This window comes from Parus major, chromosome 11 (assembly GCF_001522545.3).
Source record: "Parus major isolate Abel chromosome 11, Parus_major1.1, whole genome shotgun sequence".
Classification (NCBI taxonomy): Eukaryota; Metazoa; Chordata; class Aves; order Passeriformes; family Paridae; genus Parus; species Parus major.
This window is the reverse complement of record NC_031780.1, coordinates 1,850,329-1,868,262: the sequence shown is the minus strand read 5'-3', so window position 1 is coordinate 1,868,262 and position 17,934 is coordinate 1,850,329. Positions and strand designations below refer to the sequence as shown.

The following is a 17,934-nucleotide window of genomic DNA, read 5'->3' as shown; positions in this document are numbered from 1 at the left end:
TTTAGGAAATGGATTTCTATAAAGGCACTGTTTTCTCTCTGCTGGTTGCTTTTGTGATCATTTAAAAATTAGTGTTATTGCCTTTCTATCCCTGAAAAATAATGATACAGGAGCTTTGACCCAGTTCCAGTAATGGTGTAGAACAAGGCTGGGTTTTTTGCTGACTGAACACTGTGACTTCATTCCATGTGTGTGTTTAAAGTCCAGTTAATTTTGGCATGCATTTGTTCTTACTGGGAGTTTTGGAGTGCAGCATCTTCTCACTTGAAACACAGCAGTGCATTATATTTAATTGTGAATGTTCTAATTAGGCTTAAAAACAGTGAGCTTTGGACTATGCAGAGCAAAGAGCACAGGAAGAGCTTTTTTAATTTCACTGAAACTTTTGGAGCAGGAGAGCCATTAAGTGTTACACACTAAACATGAGGAAATTTCTTTTATAATGGTTTATTCTATAATGGTTTATTCTATAATGGTTGCATGGGATGGATGTAATGGCCCAATGTTATTTTTCTTTTCAGTTTTCACACACTGCACATGCACCTTCATGGTGGTAAGAGCAGGAAAAGTTATTTTGAGACTCTTTTCCTGTGCTTTCCAGAGTTCTTGTGCATTTTTCAAGTTCTAAAGATTCTGAATTGGATTTCCCTAAAATGCTGCAGCTGGTCTTTAGTGTTCTCCTTGCAAGGAACTTAATTTGTGAATCAGTTCTTTGGGCTTTCATAGCTCTGAAAACACTGAATCACGGAATGGTTTGGGTGGGAAGGGACCTTAAAGCTCTTCCAATTCCAGCCCTGACACCTTCCCCTATCCCAGGCTGCTCCAAGCCCTGTCCAGCCTGGCCTTGAGCACTTCCAGAGCTGCTCTGGGAATTCCATTCCAGGGTCTCCCCAACCTCACAGGGAGGAATTCCTTCCCAATATCCCATTTAACCCCGGTTTGAAACCATTCCCTGTGTCCTGTCCCTCCAGTTTCTGATGCAGAGTTGGAAATGTGTGATTTTGGAGCAGAGAAGGGGAGACTGCTCTGCACTGGGTGTTAATTAAGGGATGACTGATGATGTTTTTTCCAGAGAGAACTCCTCAGTCACATCTTGTCTCCTCAGCTTGGCATCTGAAGCAGTCATTTGATAATGGCAGCATTAAACAGCACTCAGGATTTGCTTTCCAAATGGGAATCCAAGCAGCTCTCTGTGCATGGCCCAGACTTATCTGTGCACAGGATTTTCCAGCTCAGGGCAGGATCAGATCTCACACGTGGGATGAGCACTTGGAGCTCTTTCCTGCCAGACTCCTCAGGACACTGAGAAGGAGCTGGAGCAGAACAGGAGTGAACCTTTTGTACCCTAACACAAAATGATGTGGAGACACTGATGAGGCTTCAGGACTTGTGAAAGCCAAAGAAAATGATAAAAATTGAATTGCTTTGGGGTTATTTGTTTTTTTTTTTCCAATTATTAGGAGCCAGCAGTTGAATTTCTTGCAGGTGTCTGCCACAGGGATATTTGGAGTTAACAGTGGCCCACCTCCACCCAAATATAACAAAGATATGTTAAACAAGGAAAAAAGGGCAAAACCCAAATTAGAAATCTTATTTTTTGACATGGAACACATTTTCCAAGGTTTTATAATGCCCTTTGAGTCCATGGATGAATTTTATTTGGATCTTTTTTTATCTGAACTTTTTATCTGATCGCATCCTACCATGAGTCATTAAATAAGGAAATCTCTCTTGGATTGCACCAAAACTGAGGTTTATTCTTAACAAACAAGTGACCTTACTGATGTTGTGCTGAGGCTGAAGAACCTGTGGCTGTTCCCAAAATATCTCCTGGTCCTGGATGCACAGGGTCTTGGGAGTGAGCTGGGGCTGGGTCTCCTTCAGCCACAGCCTTTGTGTGCTGTGGAAGGTTTACCTGGAGCACAAGATTCTTCTGGATTTAAACGGAAACAGGGCAGGGTTAGGTGGGATACTGGGTAGGAAATCCTCCCTGTGAGGTTTGGGGAGGCCCTGGAATGGATTTCCCAGACAAGACTTCAAAAAAATCATTAAATGTGATTTACTGTGGCTGCCCCTGGGTCCCTGGAGGTGTCCCAGGCCAGGCTGGCAGGGCTTGGAGCACCCTGGGATAGTGGAAGGTGTCAGGGCTGGAACTGGACAATCTCCAATGTCCCTTCCAACCCAAACCATTCCATGATTCTGGGATTTTTCTTTGATATTCACAAGGAAATGAAACCTTTCTTTCCCCCCAGAAAGAAGAGTCAAGTGAAGAGCTCCAGCTCTGTGCCCAGGCCGTGGGTGTTGTTCCTTAGCCAGAATTCCCAGGGTCTGAACTGCATTTTGTGCTGGAGGAGCTTTTGCTGAATGTGACTTTAAAGCTCTTTAACCTTTTTTTTTTTTTAGCACAGTCCCACTGCTGGATCTGGAGGTGTCCCTCCCTTCCACAGAACTTAATGATTTTTAATTAATAAAGTCAGTGCTCTGGAGTCTCTGCCAATTAATCACTGCCCCTGTGAACTCTTGCTAATGGACAGGAGCTCATTAAAAGATCACAGAATCACGCAATGGTTTGGCTTGGAAGGAACCTTGAAGCCCATCCTGTTCCAGCCCTCCACATGATGCTGGTGTTGAATCTTCTATACATCAGCCAAAACGTTATTTAATTTCTCTAGAAATGGAGGTTTATTTTTGTAGGTTGGGATTTGTTTTTTTGGGGTTCATTTTAATTTTTTAAAGATTAATTCATCTTTCTGCCTCTCTGCACCTACCGGTCTTTTGCTACCACTGCCAACTTTGCACCCAGCCTTGAGAGTAAAATAAACACAACTTCTTGGAGCCATGGAAGATGTTAATTCCAGCATTTCTGTGGGCAGGTGTTTCCTTTTGTTTTCCTTAGTTTTAAAGGAATGACTGACAGCTCCTGGGGAGAGAGCAGAGCCTGGCTTTGCTTTTAGTCTCCCATGTCAGTATATCCCGATGGAAAAATGTAACAGCTCAGTGTTTGTCACTTCCCTGGGTGGGAGAGCACGTCCAGAGCAGCCCCTGTCTGGTTTTTGTTCTCTTGACAGGGCTTTTCTTGCTGCTGACCCCAAACTGGCTCCTCCTGTTCCCAGAGAATTCCTCGTTTGCGTGGCAGCCCCCGGCACGTCCCGAGCAGGGATGGGTGCTCAGCTGTGCTGGGAGGGAAAAGAAATGCAGCAACAAAGGGTCAAAACCAGCACTGAAAAGCAAACTGGGCCGAGTAGAATGGAGATAAAGGCCAATTTTGTGATGCTGAAAAAAGAGCATTGAAGAGGAGCTGGAAATTGGTGTGTTGTGGAAACAAGGCTGTGAGTGCAGAGAGGGACAAGGCTGGCAGGACTTTGTGCACTGGAAGGAGAAGTGACCAGGAGAAATGATATTTAGTGTAAAAAAGGCAAGGAAGCACCTTTCCCCTTGAAGGGCAGCAGGAAAATTCACAGAATCAGAGGATGGTTGGGGTTGGAAGGGAGCTCTGGGATCACCCAGCCCCAGGCAGGGGCACCAGGAGCAGGAGGAACACAGCCAGGTGGGTTTGGGATGCCTCCAGAGAGGGACACTCCACCTTGGGCAGCTGTGCCAGGGAGTGAAATTCTTCCTCAGTTAATTCATGACAGAAAAATGGGGCAAAACGAGAAGGTGTGTGATGAGCTGAGCTCCAGATGAGTGTGTGCAGTTGAAGGGTGTCCTTTGAGCATTCTCTTCCTCCCCAGCTCACATTTCCTGAGTTTTTGGAAGTCTTTAAGGAGCAGCAGCAGCAGCAGGGTATGGCTGTGCAGTGCTGGGTGAGAGTCTGGCTTTTACAGTGCATTCCCAGGTACCACCTGTGAAGCCTGAGATTACTCCTAAAGAACCATTCCACGTGCATTACAGGATGTTTGAGTGCTGGGAGCCTCCAGTGATCCAGGTTTAGTCAATAGTGTTTATGTATTTCATTGCTCAGAGAGAATTTCCATTCTGTTTTCTTCCTTCCTTATCCATTCTCCTCCACATCACACCAGAGCTCAGGGCATTTGTGCCTCACTCAGAACCAGCCCTGGATTTTCCTCTTTCCACCAGATTTTTGGGTGCCAATCCTGTACTTTCTCCCTACAAAGTGCCAGATGTGTTGGCAGCCTGGCAGGAATGATTTTTGATCTAAAATAAGGAATAATTCAGCTTTTTTTGCCCTCACGGAGCTGCAGTGGTTTCATGGTTAACTTCAGTCATGCTTAATGCAAAATGGTTATAAAATAAATTCCCTTTCTGTTGAAACTTTGAAAGCAGGAGGAAAATGCAAGAGATAATTTAGTGGGGGGATTGTGGTCATAGGTCAGAATAACAAGATAATGTCTTTTTTTCCAGGCTGGGAGCAATAAAAGAACAGTTGCATGTGGTAAAAACAGTATGTTCTGGACTCTGTGCCAGCAGAAAAAAGAGAGGATTTTGCAAATTGAACAAAATCTTTAGTTCATGTAGGTTAACAACATTTGTTAGAAAAGTCTGCAGGCAAAAGGTGTTCCATAAAGAGTAGAAATTCCTGTACCCAGCAGCAATCCTGTGAGCTGTAAGGCTGTGATAGGCTGGAGGATAATTTATTCAGGCTTCCTAGAATTTCTTTCAAAAACGTACACATTGATCCAGAGATGGTTTTGCTTCGCCAGATCTGCCCAAATTTTTCTAAGCCAGTCCATTTATCTTGAGGAACAGCCTGTTGTTTTCCCTGATAATGGTAACCAGACTTGTGGTGAGGCCAGACACAGTGGCATGCAAAACAAGGCACAACTCATCCAAACCACTTTATTTTTCAGATGGCACCTGGTACTGGGAGCAGAAAGCAGCCAGTGTGACCTATCCTGGCTCAGGATAAAAAGGAAAGGATCAAATTAAGAAAGAAAAAAATAAAAAAAATACAAGCAATTTGCAAGTGAATAAAAATATATTCAGGACAGAGCATGAAGTTCTGATTTCAGCAGAAAAAAGTTTGAGGGATGAGTTGCTACATACATCAACAATAAATAGTTTTCCTTGCAAGCTGCTGAGTATGAGGAAGGAATTATTCCTTGTGAGGGTGGGCAGGCCCTGGCACAGGATGCTGAGAGGAGCTGGGGCTGCTCCTGGATCCCTGGAAGTGTCCAAGGCTGGGCTGGACAGGGTTTGGAGCAGCCTGGGATGGTGGAAGTTGTCCCTGCCCATGGCAGGGGTGGAGGAGATGAGCTTTAAGGTCCCTTCCAGCCCAAACCATTCCTTGTGTGGCTCTGGTGCTGCTGATAATCTGCTGCTCACAGTGATAAATCAGGATTGCACAATCCAACGTTTGCCTCATCCTGTCGTTACTCAGCCCTGACATGTGGGGTGACTCAAGCCAAAGGTCGTGCTGGAAAAGCAGTTTGGAGTGTTTGGAGTTGCTTTTATGTTATATTTTATTGAGTTCTTCTGGCTGGTAGTGGGATAAACGCCAGTGCAGGGTTTGGAAATGCAGATTCTGCTCACTGTTTGACCTGAGCTCTGCCACCTTGTTTGGGACTTGGAAGGGTTATGGAAACCAGGAATTTGGGCTTAGTCTGTATCACAAAACTCTGCTCTAAGATCACTTAATGAAAGGAAAGTCATGAATGCAATTGTAACTGAATGTTGTTCACAGTAAATTACTGTCAAGCTCTCTGTGGAAGGGCTGAGTGGCCCCTCAGTCAGCAAACCTTGTTTTACTCCACAGACTTGAGCAAACATGGAAATCAAATCCAAATGGTCCATGTCAGTGGACACTGAAATATTGCTGGAGTGTTTAATACCCAGCTCCTGTTAGCAGTGTGAGGAATTCTGGAATATCTGGAATGGGAGTCTCATCCTCGGCCGTGTGTTCCATCCTCCACTTGAGGTGGGATTGGTCCTGAGCTCTGTTCCAGTTTCTGGTCAGTCTTGAATCCATCAACTTTTGCCATAGTCTGCACAGGTTAATTGAAGTGAAGACATAGTATTCTTTTGAATTTAAATAATTCATTTAATTAAATCCCTAGTATTCATTTTTTTTTTTTTTCCTCTCCCTGGGAAACTGGGAAAGAAAAAACCTTCTTAATATTCTTAAAGCTTCTTAATATATTAAGTATGGGATAATCTTGTATTTGAATAAGAGGGAAGATGATTAGTGATTGATTAATTATCTTTCTGCTGGGCCTGTTCCTTGGGAAACTTTTATTTAGAAATTAATGTAGTGAGTAAATATGAGGAAAAATACAAATTTTGCTTGGGACCTCTGGTTACATCCTAGATTGTCATTGCTTGATGTGCTCCTTTTAAATGATTGAACCACTTAGTGTTCACTATTGATTAGAATTCCTTAAGTCTGTCATCTTGCTTAGCCTTGTTTTAATCTCATGGGTTTGGGGTAAGGGAAAAGCTGTTGGCTGCTTGAGATTTGCTGTGCTTTGAGAATATCCCAGAGCTGCAGTAACTCTGGGGATGAGAGCCCTGGGCCCGGAGTGGTTTCTCAATAAAAGAGAGTGTATTGGACACCTGGACTGGCTGCAGCAGCTCCTGTGTAGGCCAGGAGGTGAAGGACAATAATAATTTTTGGTCACTGTTGGGGTGAATTTGGGTTTCGATGCCGCGATCCCGCTGTGCTCAGCTGGGAATCTCATGGAATCTCACAGACACCGGGGAGCAAACTGGGGGGAGACGACTTTCTTGTCCATCTCCCGAGCCTGCCTCCTTGCTCAGCCTTTCCCCACCGTGTGTTTCAGAGGATTACCCCAACGGGACGTGGCTGGGCGACGAGAACAACCCCGAGATGCGCGTGCGCTGCCCCATCACGCCCGCCGACATGCTGCACATCAGCACCAACTGCCGCACGGCCGAGAAGATGGCCCTCACCCTGCTGGATTACCTCTTCCACAGGGAGATCCAGGCCATCTCCAACCTCTCGGGCCAGGGGAAGCACGGCAAGAAGCAGCTGGATCCTCTCATGATCTACGGGATTCGCTGTGAGTTTTAGCGTGCGGATACGGACACGTTAAACGGTGTTGGAAGAGCGTGTTTGATGTGGGGAGAGATGTTCTGCTGGCTTTTGTTTATGGGGAAGGTTTAGGGGTTTTTAGGAAGAAATCCTAATGGGCTGGTTTATTTCAGTTGGTGGGTATTCACCAGAAATTCCTCAGTCTTTTATTCTGAATTCTGACTTTTTTGTGAGTGTAGTAAATATTGTAGAAATAATAAGTAACACAAATTTCAATACTGTTCAAGTGCTCAAACCAGCATGGTCTTGAACCGTAGTTTTTGATTTCTCATTTATGTCTCTCTTTTCAAAAGACTTGCTGAGGTTGTGATGGGGAAAGTTGGCAGTCTCAGGATCATAAAATCTGTGGATTCACAGCAGGAACGTGCAGAATGCCGATGGATTTCTGTCTGCTCCATGTGCCTTTGGTCTATTTAAGCTGTTATGGAGCTGTCAACTGATGCTATTTGTGTTAAAGGCATGATATTTGTTAATTTAAAAGGAATCAAATGTGGTTTCATATAGAACAAAGGCACAGCCACTGGTTTGAAATGCAAAGAGGAATCTGGACGTGAGCATCATGTTCTGGTGTGGTGACTCCTAGTGAATACACTGAGGGCAGCCAAATCTGCTCCCTGTGCTTTATTTCCAATAAAATAGCAGAACCAGGATTTTGGGAGAAGTTTCTTCTGCCAGGTGGTGGTTGAGCACTGGAATCAGGGAATCCCAGCCCTGAGGCTGCCAGAGCTCCAGGAGTGTTTGGAGGGACAGGCTGGGATTGTTGGGGTGTCTGTGCAGGCCCAGGAGTGATTCTTGAGCTGGATTTTAATAAACCAGGAATCTTGTTGGTACAAGATTCTTTCTAGTCACATTTTGTGTAGGTGAGCAGTGGATCTGGAGAGGGAATAATTTGTTCTGCTGGTGAGTTTTGTATGGAATTGGCAATTTGAAACTCCAGGGAAGGCTTAAGAACAGGTCAGCAAGGGATTGTTTGGGATGGGGTTTGAAGAAGTGGCTGTGTGATGGTTACAGAAAGGGAATGGTGTTTGATGATGGCAGGAAACACATTCCTGTTATCTGCTGTTGTTTCCAGTGGTTTTCAGGCTGTTTTTGGGGAAATTGAAAGCCAGATCTAACCCACTCAGGTGACTGCATTTGGGCAATTTTTGCATCATTATTTACCTGAAGCAGAAGACTTTCAGGCTTCTTTTACAAACACATTAAATCTGTATTTTTAAGAGAGCTGCTAATTCAAATTAATGCTGACCTCCAAAGCCTTTTTGTCTGCCGATCTCATCAGTCTCAATCACGTTGTTATTAAAACACAGATTTTTGTTAAGAGCTTTTAGAAACACTAAGAAATGGATCTTATTCCAGTGTTAAAGCAATTCCCAGGCAGTTCTTTTGCCATCCCTTAAATGTGAGAGCACAAATCACACGGGTCAGTTTGTAAGTGGTTGTGGAGAAGATGAGATGTTTGCCAGTGTGAGCATGGGGAAGGAATGTGTCCATGTGACCCAAAGTGCTCAGGATGATGTCATTTCTGTGAGGCATTCTGACCAGGAAGAAACTGGATTATGGAAGTGATCCCTGCAGCTGGAGAAGGTCTGGGATGGCCCAGATGTGAGAGCAGGGGATCATGAGCAGCAATCAGTGTCTGATTTTGATCAGACTGGGGATCCAGGTATCTGAAACAACTTCATTCCTTCCTCCTGTTGGCTGGGGTGTTGTTTTCTTTTGGGAGCCAGGCCATAAAAAAGCAGGGATTTCTGGAAAAAACAGACCCTGTGTGGATCTGGCCAGAGAAGACTGGTTTGGGCAGTGAAATGATGATGCTTCTGGGGATTTGCTCCCAGCAAGGACAAAGAATCCTGTGGCAACCAGCAAGGAAAACACTTGATGGAGCAGCAAATGTAACAGTGAGAACAGTGGTTCAGAAATGATGATTTCACTTAATAACCTCATATGTCATCACTGGAAGTGATTAAGTGGGAGTGGAATTGGATTCCAGCAGCCTGGTGAGGAATGTGGAGCGCTCAGCTCTGGAGGATGTGCCCGTGCTCAGCTCAGTGGCAGAGCTCCTGCTGGGTTTGTGTGAGCCATGATCCCATCCCTCTATTCCACCCTGGGAAGAGCCCTGCCATCCATCCCATATCCCCTTTCCCAGTGCACACACATCTGCCTTGATCCCTGAAGTGTTCTCCCAGAAAATCACCCCAAAGCTGAGTTTCCCTGGCCTGGGAACCCTCAGTGCTGGTTTGCTTCTGCTCTGAGCAATCCTGCTTTGATGACTTAATTCAAACAGAAATGAAAAATCCAATGTCATCGGCCTGGCCTGTGCCAATCACAGCCAGAGGAGCCCAAGGAAATAGAAAGGATTTTATTTTTCCTTTTGTTTCAAGTTTCTTGCAGTTTGTCAGTGGAAATATATTCCATCCCCTTTTTTTTTGTTGTTTTTTCTATAAGAAAAACACCAAGCAAATCTGTATTTAATAGAGAAAGTATTTTGTGTAATATGCAGAAAGTATAGAAAATGAAGAGCTGTGTGTTTATTAAAAATTCTTGATGCTCTGCACAGGGTTTACCACAAGAAGAGAGGAAAGTTGATCTTTGGAAGTTTAAATTTTCACTTGTGGTAGGAATTTGCTTGTGGGGTGGCAGTGGTACTGAGGAGAGTTTTTGGGCAAGAAACCAGAATGATTTAAGCACAATCTCTGTCATTGAATAGCTCATTACCTCAGCCCTGCTAAAAATGGAGACTTTAGCTGGTGAAATACGATACAAGAACATCCTCAGTTGTAATTTTCTTTGCCTAACAGAAAATACAGGTTTAGCTCTTTGGAGATTTTACAACAATTTCCATGAGTGAGTTGGAAAAAGCCAGATTCTCAAATTCAGAATTTTGCAGTTATAAGAAATGGTGTAATAGAAAAGATGTTTTTCTGTGGCATGCTGGAAAAAATGGAGAGGGGATTTCTGAAGCTCAGAAAAGAAAATTTACCAGTAGTTCTTATTCTTCAAAATAATCAAAGTAACTAAATGAAAATAAAATGATATTAGTTACTTTAATATATATTTATATATACACATATTTTATATATTATTGTGTGTAACTTTGTGTGTTGTTTCTGTGCAAGCCTCTTGCTCTGCACATGGGTTTTTGCAGACTCTCACCAATCATTTTTCCACTTTTTTGTCAGTTCTGGTTAATTATTCCAAGAGGATGTAAACTCAGAACCTGCAAATTTAATGCAGAATTTGTGGTTGGGTGGAGGAAGGAGACCCAAACTCATGAATTGCATTAAGGGGAACCTGTGCCCTTGTGTTATTGGACCCCAAAATTCCAATTTTGGCTCCAGACAGCATCTGTTGCTCAGGGAATTATTTATGCACGTGGAAATAACTCTCTTGTTAGGGACAGGATTGTTGCTGGAAAAAAAACCAACTCAAAAACATAAATCCCCCACCCAAACCCTCCAGTGCTCACAGAGGGGAGGAAACAGTGGGGAAAAATTTGGGTGAATTTTCCCATCTGCTTCCAAGATTTTCATGGAGTGACTTTTCCCCTTTCCCTTTAATTTCACCCAGAATACATTCCTGTCTTCTAAATACCATAAAACAAAGCACTAGCTGAGAATACCTAATGATAAAATCTGATTTTTAACTCTGAATGATGCATTTTCTGCTTCAAATGCCAAACAACTTCACTTTTTAAGACACAAAAACGCGACACAGAAAGAAATCCCTCATCAAAGCTTGGTGTTCCTGTTATATAAAACATTGCTTCCAGTAGGGATGGGAGCACTTTTCCTACTGCAGGAGTTGAAAGAGATGTTAATACACTCTGAAAGGAGTTGTGTCCTCAGCAGAGGCCAAATGGAATTAAACACTGGCTCTGCTTCCCAAAAATCCACACACCAGCTCTGGAGCTGCAGCCCACACACGGCTGCTTAATAGGAAACACATTTGGCTGTGGAATTGATGTCAGTGGGATGAGTTTATGTATGGAGAAATATAAATATAAATATTCCTGCCCCAGCCCAGGCAGGTTGGGCCGGTTGAAGCTGCCACTGGTGGCGTGGAAAACGTGTGGGGAGCTCGGCACTGCTGCTCCAGCTTTTTGTGGAGAGTCTGAGCTTAATAACAACGCAGGATAAACAGCAGCTAGATCACATTTCTGTCCTTCCCGGGGATTATCCTGCTTGGAAATACTGGAGGAAGGGCAGGAAGTTCTCATGGATGAGCTGAGCTCGGATGTTTCTCCAGCAGAGGGTCGGTTTTGTGGGATACTCCAGGCTGGTGCTGTTTTGTGGGATGTTTATCATGGAATCCTGGAATGGTTTGGGCTGTGGGCACCAATTATTTAGATTTATATTTTAAAGATCCAGTGCCACCCCCTGCCATGGCAGGGACACCTTCCCCTGTCCCAGGCTGCTCCAAGCCCCATCCAACCTGGCCTTGGGCACTTCCAGGGATCCAGGGACAGCCCCAGCTGCTCTGGGAATCCATTCCAGGGCCTGCCCACCCTCCCAGGGAATGATTCCTTCCCAAAATCCCACCTAACCCTGCCCCTGGCAGTGGGAATCCATTCCCTGTGTCCTCTCCCTCCAGACCCTTGGAAATTCCTTTTCTTCATCTTCTGTCTCCCTTCAGGTGCCCTAAACAACCACTGCAGGTACTGAGGTCATCCATTATAAAATGTCATCACTATTTTCTGTTCTTCTTTCTGCTTCTTCCTTCTTCTTTCTTCTACTCTCCCACTTCCAAAAGCCTTTTTTATTACTGCATTTTTATTAACTCTACCAATTTTTCCTTTTTCCTCATTTCCTTCCTAATATTTGTACCTATTTTTTGGATTTTCCTTTAATTTCCTGTTTGTAATTTTGAGCTTCTCGTGTCTCATTTCTGAATATCCCACAAGTTCCTGCCTCTTGGGGTATTGAATAACATCCCATGGTTTAAAAGTGTGACACCTACACACCACAATCCTGAACATCAGCAGCTGGAGAGGTGCATCCAAACCTTGGATTCCGTCTGGAGGCTGCTGGAGAGCCTGAAGAAAAATTATCCAAATTGGCATTTTGTCCCATGCCTTTAACATTTCATCAGCACCAGAAATTGATGGATTTCTGTGATTTGAATATTGGTAATTGTTGTTTCAATCCCTCCCCAGCTCCCTCAGGAATCAGCCACGGATACTCTGGAGGTTTGGGACAGTGGCAGAGCTCAACCCAGGAATTTCCTGATGCTCACTGATGCTGAACCCATCTGCTGTTTCCTCGTGCTGTAGGATAACACCTCCTGTTCCCAGCTCTGGTAGCCTGAACAGGAGTCCTGTGGTTTGTGCCTGATGGATGAGCTAATCCTGTGGTCCCTGGAAATAATTTTTGCCAGCATTTTCTTCTCCCAGTGCTAAATACCACAGGCTGTGGTTCTTGGGAAGCAAAGACTGACTTTGGGCTGTTCCTGTGGTGTTATCACAGAAGCCTGGAATTGTTTGCTTTGGAAGGGACTGAAATCTGTCCTTGGCAGCCCCTGGATGGGCAGGGATGCTCTGCTCCAGCCCAGGTGCTCAGCTCCCATTCCTGGGGACATTTCTGCTCCCCTGCTGCCTGAAGGGGAGGATCCACTGGAGGTTGGAGGGTTGAGTTTGCCCAGTTCTGCAGCAGCAGATGAGGGGATTGAGCAGGTCCTGCTGAGCTCTGGCTGGTCAGAACCTGGGCTCTGAGCCCAGCCTGGGGCTCTGCTAACCCTGCAAGGCTGGGCTTTGCTGGGAGGCCACCAGTGCCCACCTGGTAGGGACAAAACTCAGGACAAAACTCAGGAGAGGCTGCGGAGCTGTTGAACTCTCTCCTCCTCAGGAGCAAAGTCTGAGAGCTCAGCACATCTGTAAAAATCCAGAAGTGAAAGAAATCCTTTCTGTTGGGCTTTTCTCCTCTCTGAAGAGCCTGAATTCCTGCTGGGAGGGCCTGGTGCTGCTGCTGCTCTCCCGTTTGTCTCCCTCAGAGCTGCACGAGTCTGGCTCCAGCTCCTCAGAGCTGCTGCTTTGGGAATCAATTAAATGCTGCCACATGCAGGGCACTGATAACCTCTTTTGAGGCCAGGCAAGAAGATAATGGGAGAACCCATTGAGTTTATCTCAGCACCACAGTTCTCATCCACGGCATCAATGCTGGCCTTGCTTTCAGCTCAGCTCGCTGCTGCCTGCAGTTTGCTTCTTTCCTGAGCACTTCTCTTGATTTCAATTATTTTCCTGGCCAGTCCCTGTTAATAAACTAAAAAAAAAAAAGCAGTAATTTTGGGGAAAGAAAATGAATTGTGTGTTTTCTCTCTCCCCCTCACACTTCTCTCGTTGTCCTTGCGTTACACAAGTGAGGAATTCAGTTTTCCACTCCTGGAGAAGCAGCAGTGGAGGCTGTCAGTCCCTGCTGATGTGGGATGTGCTGTCAGGCACTTTTGTGTTTGCTGGGCTCTCCAGAAAACACAAAATGGATGTATGAGCTCACTTGGACCATCTGTTTCCACGCTCCTTCCACCCCTCAGTGCTTTTCCCTTTTGGCCAGACTTAGTTCAAGTACGTGCTGAAGTGTGCAGGTCTGCACTGCTGGAGAGGCAGCTAAAACCAAGTGTGAGGCTGGGGATATAAAAACAGCTTTTTTAGGGGCTTTAAGTTGTTTCAGGAGTGTGTAAAGAAAAAAATGGCAAGTTGGGTAGTTTGAAAATAGTTTTATTTTATAATATTTGAATAGTTTGGAAAAAACCTTCTTTGGGAAGGTTTCTGCTGCAGCTGTCGTCTTCTCTTTTAAAAATGGGGGATAAAATAGGAATAAATGTAGGATATTTTTTTTTTAAATGATGGAAAAAAGTAGAAGCAAATGCCATTTGTCCAGTGTCATCACCCTGGTGTAACCTGGGACCTGGAGTAGAGAACAGGAAGAGTTTTCTCTTTCCAGATTATAAACCCTCTGTTTGGTCCAGAATTATTTTCTTGTTGGGTTGATTAATTAATTTCTAATAATTGTCCTCAGGTTATTAAACAGCTGTGGAGGTTCTGTCACCATCAGGAAAGGGATTGAAGGATCTCTCTGGGAATTCTGGACACTGCTGTAACACGTGGAATTCCAGGAACATCACAAATACCCTGTTCCTGCAGGGATTAATTAATTCTGCAGGGATTAATTAATTCATTCACCTGCCCCCATCCCCCAGCCCCTCTCTGCTCCTGCAGCTCCATAATCTTTGGGAGCACTTGGTGTGTGCTGTGGGGAGTTGGGATGGAAGCAAACCCAGGAACAGATAAAAATCCATCTTTTCCTGCCACGCTGGGAATTTGACACCCCACTAGATGGCAATATTTGAATGCTGATGGTTCCTTCCATAAATCAGAATAAAGCAGGTTCTGCTTGCTGTAAAATAGGTAAAAATAGCTTGGCTGCTTTTCCAGAGAGGTGCTGAGGTGTGACTGAGTGTAGGAGCTCTCCTGCTCTGGAACGGGATTCCTTGCTGGAATTTGGAGATTATAGATCCTAATTAACATTGATTTTTCATTTTTAAAACTTATGGAAAGGTTCTTTTAATTGGGAGAACAAAGGCATTTAAAATAACTTTAATTTTCATGTCTCCTCCGAATCTGTGACTTGTTAAAGATGAACTATTGGGACAAATATCCTCAATAAATATTAATGAACAGAGTAATGACTTGGTAGCTGAATTTGCCTTCCCTCCTCCCTCTCCAAGTTCCCAGCAGCTCCTCCTGTCTTTTTTTGGACGTGCTGGATGAGAGCAATGCCATGGAAAGGGATTTTTTGGTGTCAGGGAGGATTTTCCAGGCGTGTGACACTGGAGGAGCCTCCAAGGCTCTGTGGTCCCTCCCCTCCTGCATCCCAAACCGAAACATCCCGAATTTAGAGGGGAGAAGTGTCTGTCAGCTGTGGACATCATCCCCCCCCAGCTGCCAAAGAAGGAAACAATTCCTGTTTTCCAACCATTTCAATATGGGCAGGGCAAGGATGAGTTTGGAGAATCAAAGCCTGGAAGCTCAAGGAGGAATTCCAGAGGTGCTTCAGCTTTTCCTCTGCTCCCTCAGTGTTTACAGCAGCAGATTTTACTGTCATGTGCTCTTGGTTTAATCAAAAAGACTCCAAATGTATGACCCTGCTGAGAAAAAATGAATTTTTGGAGCCAAAGCCCAATAAAATCAACCCCTTCTCTTCTCTGAGCCTTTGTTTCCTGTAGGATCCATCATATTCCTGTCCATTCAAAAGGATTCTGTCCATCACTTTAAGATGAATTCCCCTTCCTGGTGCTTTTCTTTAAGTTTTAAAAATTAGAGGGAATTGGAAAATGAAGGAGAAGTCACCCAAATCTGCTTAGATTGTGTATTTAATGGAAATATATTTGTGTTTATTTATTTACTATAAATATATATTTAATATTTAATATATTTAATATTTAATAGAAATATACATTGTGTTTATGTGGCTGTTAGTTTTGCACTTTCCCAAATCTTTCCAAATGCACCAAAACCAGCAGGAATTTCTGGGCCACCTCAGCATAACTCTGCCAAGTCCATGAAAATACTGATTTACCTTTGAACTCTGCACGGAAATCTGTGTTTGGTGGAGAATGGGAAGCAGCACAAACTTGGGGTGTTTGAAGAATGAAACTCCTGACATGGAGTTTGGTTCTGAGTGTGGGAATATTTCTTGTCTGGTTTTCATCTCCCAAATGTCTCCTCTTCCTTCTCAATTTGTTCCTAATTCGATTTCTTTGCAGTTTCATGTTCTGTGGGGGTTGTTTTTTCTGCTCCCTGACTTCTGACCTATGAGAAAGAGAGGATTGCTTCCTCAGGAACACAGTTTTCCTGGGATTTTCTCAGTTTATAATTAGTCCTGGTTTTAGGGAGCCCCAATCCTTTCTCTCCTTATTTTATCCAGCAGATTCTCCAAAAATTTGGGAGTATTGAATCATTTCAGACACCACCTCTATGTTTGTACCAAATCTTTTTTTTTTTCCTTTGCATTTCTGACCTTCTTTTGCTTTGTATTTCCAAACTTTGTTTTTCTTTGCATTCCCTAGTTTTTATTTCCTTTAAAGAACCACAGAAAGATTTATTTTCCAACCTGCTTGTGTTGCTAATTTTAATTTTAACTCCCAAGATCTCTCCCTGTGTCTCTGACCCAGGCTCATCTTGCTGCACCTGTTGCCTTTTAAAGCTGACTTGATTTTCCTGATTTTTGGCTTCTTCCTGAGCTTTTCCTTGCTAAGATTGGAATGTTGATCCTTGATTTCCCCCTGTGGCTCCCTGAATTCTCTTTGCAGCCTTTTTCATCTCCCAGGCTGCAGCCAGGATCTCTCTGTCTGTAGAAATCACCCAAACTCCTGCAATTTATGAAATCACTGAATTATTTTTAAGTCTCTGGTGTGTTTTTCATGGAAAGCTTTGTTCAGGAAAAATGAGATTCCTCCCCCCTAGAAGCAAACTTTGGGATTTTATTGTTTAAAAATAAGGACACCTTTTTTTTTGAGACACCATTCACAAAAAGATCACTAAAAACACACTCAGCTGGTCTTAAATCATCCAAATCCTGTTCTTTACTCTTCTTTTATGGGCATCCATCTTCCAAAATATTGTCTTTTGGTCCAAGTGCTGATTTATATTCCCAACTGGATTTTTTGCTGTGTTGTTCTGTGGCTCTGCTGTGTAAAATGCCAACATTTGATGCAGATTTTGAGGATAAATGATCCCAAAAAAAGCCAAATCTCTTCTCCCTGCAGCATTCCTGTCTTTTCTCTCCTATGGATTTCCCCAAGTGAGGGGTCTCATTTCCCAAATCCTGCTTTTCTGTGTGTGTTTGGTGTTGGACATGCTGGGAATGAGGCAGCTGGGAGCTCTCCTGCCTGGAATCATTTGTGGATAGGGAGCAGAGTCAGCACGCTCCACTTCTCCTCTATTGTGTGCACATGTTTGGGGGATTTCTCTCTCTCCTGCAGGTAAATCATCTTTTTAAAGCCATTGGGAACTTTTTATCTGCTTAAAAACCCCTCCACTGCCTTTAGGTTGAGATTTTTCCTGGTAGGAAATGTCTTGCTAAGGACCTGGTTGTAAAACAACGTTTTAGATTGCGATAGCAACTGCACAGATTTTCCATCTGAAATTCATTTTGGTTTTTTATCAGTTTTCTTTGTGCTTTAGGGTTAATTTTTCAAGCCTGATTTGCACATGAGCAGGTCTGCAGTTGTGGTAAAAATCTCTGTAAACAGCACTGATTGTCTGGACCAGTTTGACACCCTGACAGCAACTGGAAATTTCATGGATTAAGGGAAGGAAATGAGATTGCCTGGCTTGGAAAATCTGTCCCTGATGGTTCTGGGGCTCTGTAGGTTAAAATTTTCCTGTCTGCCCCTGTCCTGGTGAGGATGTTGTCTGTTCTCCATGGTTTCCTCTGGAGCTGTTCTCTCCATGGGGTTGGTGGTGTCTGCCAGCATTTCCTGGCCATTCCTTATCACACTGATTAATGATCAGTTTGGGCAGGAGGGAGAATCATGGAATGGATTGGGATGAAGTGAGTTAAAATTCATTCAATGCCAATCTTCTGGAATCCCAGGTTATTCCAGCCTGGCCTTGGGCACTTCCAGGGGTCCACGGGCAGCCACAGCTGCTCTGGGCACCTGTGCCAGGCCCTCCAAACCCTCCCATGGGAGAATTCCTTCCCAATATCCCATCCAAACCTCCTCCCTTTCAGTTTTCTGAAGGTTTTTTTTCCTTCCTTCCTTTAATCAAGCACTTTTGGGGATGTTTTGTGTCCCAGCTCTGGTGCTCAGCCTGTTCCTCACGCTGCACCTGCGACTCCTGACCTGAAAAATTGATAGCACTTTTATTTCCCTTTGAATCAAGTGGCATCCTGGAATATCCCATGGATTAAATCAGGTGTCATCCTGGAATA

General features: G+C 44.0%; 1 protein-coding gene across 10 annotated transcripts in view; it reads left to right on the top strand.

The window, feature by feature from the left end:
• BANP (BTG3 associated nuclear protein) overlaps positions 1 to 17,934 on the top strand; it is a 110,700-nt gene that overhangs the window by 28,600 nt on the left and 64,166 nt on the right. For all 10 annotated transcript variants that reach the window (XM_033517102.1, XM_015640128.3, XM_033517103.1 and 7 more), the window contains exon 7: positions 6,738 to 6,977. In XM_033517102.1, the coding sequence (XP_033372993.1) occupies positions 6,738 to 6,977 (240 nt within the window). The remainder of the gene's footprint in view (positions 1 to 6,737; positions 6,978 to 17,934) is intronic.